Source organism: Chinchilla lanigera, unplaced genomic scaffold (assembly GCF_000276665.1).
Source record: "Chinchilla lanigera isolate Chin_1 unplaced genomic scaffold, ChiLan1.0 scaffold00080, whole genome shotgun sequence".
Classification (NCBI taxonomy): Eukaryota; Metazoa; Chordata; class Mammalia; order Rodentia; family Chinchillidae; genus Chinchilla; species Chinchilla lanigera.
The window spans coordinates 6,394,287-6,404,646 of NW_004955481.1; the positions used below are offsets into that span (position 1 = coordinate 6,394,287).

Sequence of the window (10,360 nt, forward strand, 5' to 3'; positions counted from 1 at the left end):
TAAACCTAGACAGAAAAAGACATGTTAACAATTGGTGAAAACCCATTTTTTAAAAAAATTATTTTTAATTCTCACATCCTATGTACCCAGGGCTCACTGATCTACATAGCCAGCCCTCCTTTTTTGGTGGGAGAGGGGCAATGGGGCCTCACTAAATTCCCCGGCTGGCTTTGAACTTGAATCCTCCTGCTTCAGCCTCCCAAGGAGCTGGGATTACAACTATGTACTACCATCCTTGGCTACTTTTTTGGTTTGGTTTGGTTTGGTTTGGTTTGGTTTGGTTTTGGTATTTTTTTAGACACGGTCTCACTGTAGTGCAGGCTGGCCTTGAACTCACTTATGTAGCCTAGGCTGGCCTCAGACTTGTGGCTATCCTTCTGCCTCAGCCTCCTGTGTGCTGGTATTACAGGCATGTGCCATCATGTGCCTGACTGCTGACTCTTTTGAAATGCTTAGAAATTACAATTTGGTATATTTAGCTCAAACTACAAATGTTTCTAAATATATATTTAACATATCTACATGAGTGTATTTATTATAGCATAAGAACAAGCTATAGTTACTACTTAGCTTTTCTTCTAAGATTTATTACATTTTGTACTTATTTATATTAGCTTTAGTAATTTTACAGTTTTGAATCCAACATTCTGATACACCTTTTAAGTATATCACTTAGTTTTTTTTATTTCAAGTGTTAGGAGCATTTTAATTTATATAGTAATTATTTTACTTAGGTGCAAAAATTCTCCATATAGATTATTTTATCTGTTTTTTTGTTTTTGTTTTTGTTTTTTGGTCTTTTTGAGACAGGTTCTCGCTATGCAGTTCAGGCTGGCCTTTAGCTCACTTTGTAGCCCAGGTTGGCCTTGAACTCACAGTGATCCTCCTGCCTCGGCCTACTGAATACTGGGATTAGGATACAGGTGTGTGCCACCACGCTTGGCTTTTTTTTTTTTAAAGACAAGCTATCACTACGTAGTGCAGGCTGGCCTTGAACTCAATATGTAGCCCATGGCTTTAAACTCAAAAGGATCCTCCTGCCTCAGCTTCCCAAGTGCTGGGATTGTAGGCACGCACCACTACACCTGACCTGCTGTTGCTGCCTGTAATTGCCAGATTAAGAACTAGAGCCAAGAGAAAGAATAGTGGTAGAGCGCGAGTTTATAATACACGTTCCCCAGCACCCATAAAGGAAGGAGAGATCTAGAGCCAAATAAAGAGTTACGATTCAGCCAAGGTTCAAATGTTGGTTGACATGTTTTCCAGCTTATATATGCAGAAAGAGTTTTCTGTTTGGGCACAGTGATGAATGTCTATAATCTCAGATGTATGTCTGTAATCTCAGGAGGCTACTAGAAGATAGCAAGTTAGTTTGAGGCCAGACTTGGCAATTTAGTGAGAGCCTGTCTCAAAAAAGGCTAGGGGTGTAGCCCAGTGGTACAGCACTTGCTTAGCATTCACAAAGCCCTGGTTAATCCCCAGTACCAAAAAAATTAAAAGTTTCAAAAGATTTGCCATGTTGTATGTGTAATAAACTAAGCAATGCGCAGTCAGGTAATCTACCAGTGCCCCTCTATAAGTAGCAGAAGGTTTGGATGATTATTAGTCTTCAGTTTTTCTAGTTTAACTTTTTATAAATTACTCAACCCATTTTTTCCCTCAACCTCTCAATGCGTGTTGTCTGTTTGTCAGACTAAAGCTATGTATTATGAGTTGCCAAAATGAGCACACCCTGATACCTGCCTTCAAGGAACTCGTGTCTACCAGGAGACACGTAGGGCTATAATGTAACCTCGTAGTTCTTTCTCCCACTTAACCGGACTCACAGCGTTGGCCAATAACACTTTTTATTTAGGATTGTTTCTTTTATCTGGAGTCACCACAGTTCACCGAGGCATAGTGCTATTAATACACAGCTATAAAGAACTTCAAACTTCTTCTGCCTTCACATTTGTAACTGGTTGCGTGTTTGACCACAGCCTATTTGCGGGGGGCTTTAGTAAATCAGGACACGGAAATCTTAGCTTTATTTCATTTAGGCCAGTGATGGCAAACCTATGGCATGCCTGCTCTCTGTATTACTGAAAGCTGTAGAAGGCTCGCCATCACTGCTTTAGGTTATAGCCTCTGGGTTTCTTTTACCTTACGGATTTTTGCTCTTGGGCCTGCTGAAGGTGGAAAGGGAAAGCCAGTGCTTTGCAGGCATAAGAAAAAACAGAATACACAACTTCAGAAGGGCCCTGATGAAAAGAAATGTGGCACCAAGACTTCCTCATTTAAAATAATAGCTGGTGCCAGCGCAGGATAGATTCTGTCTCCATACATACAATCTGGCTGATAATCCGAGAACTTTCCTGATAGGATGTTGAGACAAAGTCCCTCACCAGCTCCTGGAGACATTTCTAGATTTAATTTCAGAGGATAAAATAGAATGCTGCCAAAATTCTCAGAAGGGAAAATTATGTTTAGAAATTTAAATGCCAGAGCCAGATACTGTGATCATTCTGTATCGCTCAAACTTTGCTTTTTCAAGATGCTATCTTCAGTGTAAATATAAAGCATTTTCATTGCTTTTTTTAAAAAACTGTCTAAGATTTTAATGTGTTTCTTCTTTGATCCTGACAGTAAAACATCTTTGCTGTAAAGTTGAACTTCAGAATTCCAGTCACACCACAGTTACTGATATGTGACTTAGAGGGTTGGGTCGCAAAGCAGGAAAAAAAAACCCATAAGCACTGAAATGAAATACAAATTGAATTTAAGGAAGGTAGAATGTCAACCTCTCACATGCCACTGAAACTTTTTTTTTTTTTTTGGTCTTTTTGAGATAAGGTCTCGCTATGCAGTTCAGGCTGCCTTGAGCTCACTTATGTAGCCCAGGCTGGCCTCGAACTCACAACGATCCTCCTGCCTCAGCCTCCTGAGTGCTGCAATTACAGGTGTGCACCACCACACCCGGCCCTCCCGCTGAAACTTTGCATTATGACTGATGGAACTCATGGATGAGCCATACTTTAATGTTTTTAATTGCAGGCTTATTAATAAAAGTAAAAATACTTAAAAAAGAGAAGGAATCTTTACAAATGACCCATAATCCTACCATTCTAAGATAATCATTGTTCATTAATATCGTTTTCATCTCCTTTCAGTTTCTTTCTTTATATGGTTGAGGTCATAGTACATAGGCAACTTTTTTTTTTTCCTTTTACATAGGCAACTTTAGCAAGAGAAAAAATAAGGCTTTTGGATTTATATTTGTGTGCTCACTTTGGCAGCACATATAATAAAATTGGATTTATATTTGTGTTCTAAAGGAAATTTGCTTAATAAAATAGAAAGTATAATCTTAGTATTTCTTTGAAGAAGTGTACACCTTAGTGACTTACTGTATAGAATTATAGTTTATATAATTTTAATGTTAATAATACAGAGCCGACCCTCATCCCCAGAAAGCATTGCCACCCTCCAGGGTCAGGACTGTTTTCCTCTCACAGCGAGCCATAGTAGAGCAGTAGCCAAGCCTGCACCGAAAGCAGACACCCAGCCAGAAATACCAGGCAGCAGGTGCTGGCGGAGCACCACAGGGTCTTTCATGTGGGCATCTCGTAAGTCTTTCCTCATCAGCAGTTCCGGAGTGTTTTAAACACATCTCAGTTAGTTTCTACTCTGCCTTCATAGTTTCTTATTAGCAAATATGATTCAGGAAGTAGATTTTATTAAGCAGATAACCCCAGATAAGGACATACTGGGCTTGACCTTAAAGGGCACTTGCAGATTTAAAGAAATGACAGGTCAAATACACTGACAAGTTTATGATAATTTCAGATACAGGAAATCAAATGGAAAAAAATTCTTTTCTACTAAAAATGTAACACCAGAACCTCCCCAACGTGGAGATACATGTCACGTGTTTTTGAGATCTGAATTATGGAGGTCTATCTCATTTTAAAATGGAAGCATTTAGCTCAACGCATAGTTAGATTGCATAGGAAAGTACAAATAAAAAATGACCCTCTCCTGGATGTTTTGCTCTTGAGAAAATAGTAGCATGTATATACAAGTTGTGAACATATAGACAAAATTTAATAATTATAATAGTAAGGAAGTATCCTGGCATGGTGGCACATGCCTGTAATTCTAACACACGGGATGCTAAGGCAGGAGGATCACTGCAAGTTTCAGGCTGGCCTGGCTACATAGTGAGTTCAAGGCTATCCTAAACTATGTAGGGAGACACTGTCTCAAAAAAACAGCAAGAGAAAAGGTAAGGAGGTAGAAAGTAGTCCTGGCAGGAGACAGAGGAGGAAGTACACGAAGTACAGGTGAGAAAAAGTGTGGGCGGAATTGAATCTTGTGGAAATGGGCAAGGCAGTTAAAACAACCTGCATGAGCATACATTGTAAGGAAGTTCAGGGTATCCAAAAGATTATGAGCATCCTTCTTCCAATTCTGCTGCTGCTTTTTTAAGTACCCGTGGGAAAGATGCACGCAAATACATGGAAAAGAATAAAAATCACCCAGAATTGTGTTACCTGAAGAAAAGTTCAGAGAACATTGTGGTGTTTTCTCCCACTCACCTTTTAAGGATATAAATATGTTATAGATTAGAATACAGATTCCTGATGCTGGCTTAGCTGTGCTTGGCTCCTGACAGTTGTTGCTGACGTTTTGAACTGTACTCATGCCCACCCCAGTGCACATTTCCACAAACACTGACAAATGCCCGTGTTCCCCTAATACATTCAGCACAGCAAACCTCCATGGAACCTGCAGAAATCAAGCCATGATTCTAGGTGCCTGACTCTGAATTAAACTCAGAGCTGAACCCCCACGAAAGATGCTTGACTCTTACAGGGCGGTCATTCCAAGTCCGTCTCTGTTCATGAGCTGACAAACAACCGTACGCATCTGAGTGCATCTTCTATAACGTAATGAATATTTCTTGATTTAAAATACTGTTTTCTGCCCAAAATGAAAAATTTCCATTCCCAAGTTTAATGGTTATCTTAACATGCAAATGGTATGAATGAACTTGAAAAAGTACACTGTGCCAAGACAGCATCTTGGCAAATGGCTCCCCAGCCTTTTTCCCCCACTGCACATGAGAATTTTTTCCCTACTCGAAAACTGTGATCACCTTTCTATACCAATAAATATCAGTCAATATACTTCAATTTTGATGCATCCTAGCGGAATGCTCTCCTCCCAGTAGCGCTGAAGGTGGGTGCACTCAGTCTAGTTCTGAGAGCAGATTTTATTGAAATGTACTAGGCAGAAAAGTGAAAAGATCAGAAGTTTACAAGCTAATATACTTTCAAAAAGAAAGCATACTTTCAAATGCAACATTCAGGGAATGTGGCTCAGTAGTAAGTGCTATGTGTAGCATAGGTGAGGCCCAGGGTTTGATCCCCAGCACCGCACCACCCCCCAAAGTGACATTCAGGTCAAGAACTAGAACACGACCAACAGCAGAAGGAGCTACGTTCTTCACACACCCTTTGGTCACCACTTCTGTGGGTGTGACCACCACTCTGTTACCTGTCTAGTCTGTAATTATTTTTAATCTGATGGGAGGGGGAAAGAAAACTTTTTTTGTTTCTGGTTACTTTTCTGAAGTTACTACTTAGATTATCTATAAAATTCATTGTATGGCCCTGATTTTTAAAGTTTAACCTCAGTGAAAAAAATAAACATCATCTGTTTAAGGTTGGGCAGTGTTCAGTGAGTTGCCATAATTGAAAAGAAACAGAGATTCTAGAGTATGATCTTTCTGAAATATTATTTACGTAGAAAATACTTGAGTTCCTTTGGACCAGGCCCTGTGATTCAAAAAATAAAAAGCGTCTACCTTTCTTTGAAGTGACAAATTTGCAGCAAGATGAGTACCTTTTTCTATGGGAGAGTATTGTGTTTATGAGGAGTAAAGCCGTGTGGCTAGAAACTGACCTCTGCTGGCTGCTCCTGGTATAATTTGGAGGAAGGAGCACTACCTAGACTTCCCTGGTTGTTCAAGCCTGCGTGCCTCTAGCTTTTCCTTGCAACTTCTCTTTTCTTTCTTATGCTGTTTTTCTGCAGCGATAAGTAAATTTGGCTCAGCAAAGTACAAGTTTTCTGTGTGACAAGGCCTTTTAAGCATTTTACGTTTGGCTGTTAAAATGTGCAAAAACAGCTCAGCAGGTTGTATCTCATACACAGATGATAAGCGTCCATCCTGGAGCTTAGCACCTGAGGAGAGGGCATAACTGGCTGCTCTGTTTCTCTCCAGGAATCGACAAGGAGAACGTTGAACTCTCCCCCACCACTGGCCACTGTAATAGTGGACGAACTCGCCACGGATCCGCAAGCCAAGTGCAGAAGCAAAGAAGCGCTGGCAGTTTCAAACGTAATAGCATTAAGAAGATCATGTGAAGCTTTCTTTTTTTCATTTTTCAAACCAGCGTAACATGGGCTCTTCACTAGTGACCACTTCCCTGACTGTGCCCCGACCCCATATGTTGCAATGCTGCACTTCATGTTTTATAATGGATCCATCTAGTCTGCCGTGTCGCCCAATGTTCAACTCCTGGAAGCATTGCCTAAATTTAATGCTGCTTTTTTTTTTTTTTTAACTTTTTTTCCTTCTGCTTTTGGTGTGTATCTGATATAAGCAAGTGTTCGGAACAACTACAGAGAAAGTGGGAGGTGAGGAAACTTGAGCTGAGAACACCCCGATTTTGTGAGAGAGGATGAATTCTTGAATACTGCTACTACTGGCCAGCTATGAAAGCCATTTGCACAGAGCTCTGCCTTCTTCGTTTGTCCCTTCATCGTACAAAGTACAGTTTTAGTCTTAGTTACCTACTTTTCAAGATAAGAGTTTGTGGGACGAGTAATATTATAACCCCAGTACGTTTAATCTGATATTTAGCTGTGGACTTTTTTTTACCTTAGAAACTGAAGGAACCACAGAGGTCAGACCACAGGGACTTCACCCCATAAAGCCGCAGGCGAGGTCCTTTGGGGGTGGGAGTAATTAGTATTTTGTAGTAGATTCTTAAGAAATACTAACATTTGAGGATTAGCAATAACTATGGGAAAACAAACGTGACTACATATGTCTTAACAGTACTGAATTCAAGCTGTGGTTTTTGAGACCTTATCCAAACTCAGTAATCTAAACTGGTTTCTTTCTTTCTCCGGTTGATTACCATTTAATCTTTAAATATGCTAACAGTGTTGTCCTTTTGTTTTTGGTTTTTGTAAGCCAAAACTATATTAAGCATAGTAATTATACCTTTTTTTGCCTCTTCCACTTCTTTCCAAATAATTCTGAGCAGGGTAATTAGCAAAGTGCTGAAAATGGTTCCCGAAAGGTAATTTTCTTAGATGTTTGCATTAGCTGCATAGCAAAATGGAATGGTACGCAATTTTTAGAGTAGCTGATAAGTTTATTTTGTTAAATAATTTCCAGGAAACAGAGTATGCTGTATGTCATTGTAAAATTCTTTGATGTATTTTAAAAATCCTTTACTCTTTCCCCGCTCCTTAAAAATATCAAGAATCTCTTTTAAACATTTGGATTCTATAGGATAGAATTGCATCTAATCACTGTGAAAAGTCTGGTCAGCCTGAATTAGTGTGACAGTGGGCGAGCCTTAGAGTTGCTGCTATACTGAATGGTATGGATTTTCATGGCATAGGAATCTCCCCAGTAATGCAGATCCCGTTTCTTTGTGGTACCTGCAGTGCGCAAAGTAATTTTGCTTCAGCAAGCACATTAATATCTGGATGTTCGAATTTAGGACTAAACTCTATTTATTTCAAAAGGGTACACTCCTCCCAGGTTCTCTTTACATGTTAAGATGTAACGGCTTTGGGAGGGGAGAAAAGAAACCGAGGGGAAAGGGGGTCCTGTAGTGTTAGTTCATTAGTGGGTTTCAGTAAATTAAATTCCACAGCTAATTCAGTAAGTAATGGTACATTTAAGTGTTCTCATTAATAATATAACACATTTTACACTTATCCACACAGTAACAATGTAATATGTTAATGTAAATAAAATTGCTTTTGATATTCAGAAATAATAAGAATTTAATTTTTTTATTTTGTTTACAGACCTGGGAAAATTAAGAACCATTTGCCAAAATAAAAGGAAAAAAAAAACTTTAGCATTAATAATGATTTAAACATAGAATTGTTGGAAAATACTGAAGGCAGGTGCAATTAACTAAGCTTTCATTTCTGAATTACTGTAGAGGCTGCATTAGAGTAAGTGTTCCTAATAACAGAGCAGCTGCAATTGTAAAGAAGCTCAGAACTGATGTAGAAGTAGATCGGCGACACAGTGCCAAGGGTGCCGAGCTCCCACTGCGGCCGTGCTTCTGGGATGTGGTGTCACAGCTTCTCGGCTCCTAGAGCCGCAGGCAGTGAGAGCCTTTAATAATGTTGGTTCAATATTTTTACTGTTTTTGTTGATTCGGTGCATATGATGGTGGGGGTAGTGCGTTTTTGCTTCTCCCATCAAAATAGAGAAACTTCCAAAGGTTTACTATTAAAAATATCGACCTTTCCATAAACAAGTTTACAAAAGTATGATGTTTCTTAAATTATTTCCCTCTGGTGTAATGAATGAAATGAATCCACTTGAAGTACCTCATGAAATGATCAGCGTTGCACAATTCAGAATTGAGCCTTCTTTGAACTGCAAAAATACTTTTGACCAGTATGTACTGAAAGTGTACTGGAATTTGAAAAGTTAACTAAGGTTTAGAATTCATCTTCTTTAAAGAACTTCTAACTTTTGAGGGAAAAAAAAAAAGCTTTCCAAATGAAATGAAAATGAGCTAAATCCCTCATCCATATTCTTCCCCTGAGAAATGAAATACTTTTTTAGTCCTTATACTTGTTCTACATTTCCTGTTTTATATAATTTGATGTAAGAGCTGTCATTTGTTTTAGGTTTGTAGATGTTTCCCCCGACTTTAAAGAGGAAAACAATAACTTGGTCACGTTGTTGTTGTGCTCCTGTTCCGGGCTGCGCTTCTTTGCCAGCACGGGTACAGGCCCCTGTCCTCCGACGGTCACTCGTGCCGGCTCCTTACTCCCTGAGCCAGGCACCAGGACACCACCGGGGACAGCCAGCCTCTGCGCCATGGACTCAAGTCCTCATGGTGGGAACGGAGGATGAGCTTGCAATCCTAGTTTGTGTGTTTTGGGGGTTTCCAGTTTCCTTTGGGGTTTTTGTTGGTTTTTTTGTTTTGTTTTGTTTTTTTGTTTTTTTGTGTGTTTTTTTTCTTATTTTTCTGTTTTGTGTTTTGGCTTTTGTTTCTACTTTTACACATTTTCCCACCCCCCAGGCATAATGAGGCATGTCTTATTCGATATTATGCAATGGACCTATACAAAAATTCACTTAGTGTCAGCCACACCATTTTTTAATGCAGTATATTCACCTGTAAATAGTTTGTGTAAAATTTGACAGAAAAGTATATTTACTACACTGTAAATACATGTGATGATATATTGTATTATTTCGCTTTTTTTGTAAAGCAGTTAGTTGCTGTACATGGATAACAAAAATTTGATTATTCTCGTGTTAGTACTGTTAACTTCTTCCTACGACTGCGTTACATCATTTAAAGAAAATGCTGTGTATTGTAAACTCACATTGTATATGAGAACTTACCCTCCTTCCCAGTGGGCTAAACTTCGACAGTTCCTTGTCTATAACCTTGTTCATATTGTAAGCAGTTGTATGCCAGCAGGAAAAATACTGCCCAACAGACAAGATCGACCACTGTAGGGGAAATTCATAGAAATCTGTCTCGGACCATTGTTCCCCACTCCATTTGCGTCCCGTGTATGTACTCCCCTCCCCCTTTTTTAAAGTAAAATGTAAATTCAATCCACTCTAAGATGTGAGAAGTTCTTTAATTTTTTTCACATGCATCAAGTTCTGTTTTCTGGTTTTCCCCTTCCTCCCTGATATTTTGACATGAAGGCCGCTTCCTTTCTTTACAGGATGTTTTCGGGGCTCTTCTTCCCCTCACCTACATGGGAAAGATGCTTCTATTTCCAGAATGTCTCTCTAAAGTAGTTTTGGTGAAATGTTCTTTTAAGGCCTGCCAAACTCAGGGATGACTCTAGTCTCCTAGGATAGGCTGGCCTATTTTTACATAAGCAGTCAGCTAGAGACGCCAGGACAGCCCGCGATCGAGCCGTCAGAGGGCATGTGTTAGGGCCCCAGTTCTCTAGCTTCTCACGTCCCCCTTCAAGATCTTCTGTGACACCACGTGATGTAAACGACCTCCACTGGGTTTCGCTGTTTTGGTTTACCCCCGTTATGTGGGCTACCTGCCTCCTCCTAAGGGAAGAAGAATCA

At 39.6% G+C, this 10,360-nt stretch overlaps 1 protein-coding gene across 4 annotated transcripts in view; it reads left to right on the forward strand.

The window, feature by feature from the left end:
* The window catches only part of Nf1 (neurofibromin 1), a 258,325-nt gene extending 248,432 nt beyond the window's left edge, over positions 1 to 9,893 (forward strand). For all 4 annotated transcript variants that reach the window (XM_005402798.2, XM_005402800.2, XM_005402799.2 and 1 more), the window contains one exon: positions 6,266 to 9,893. In XM_005402798.2, coding sequence (XP_005402855.1) covers positions 6,266 to 6,408 — 143 coding nt within the window. In that variant the 3' untranslated portion in view covers positions 6,409 to 9,893. The remainder of the gene's footprint in view (positions 1 to 6,265) is intronic.
* The last annotated feature ends 467 nt before the right edge of the window (positions 9,894 to 10,360 follow it).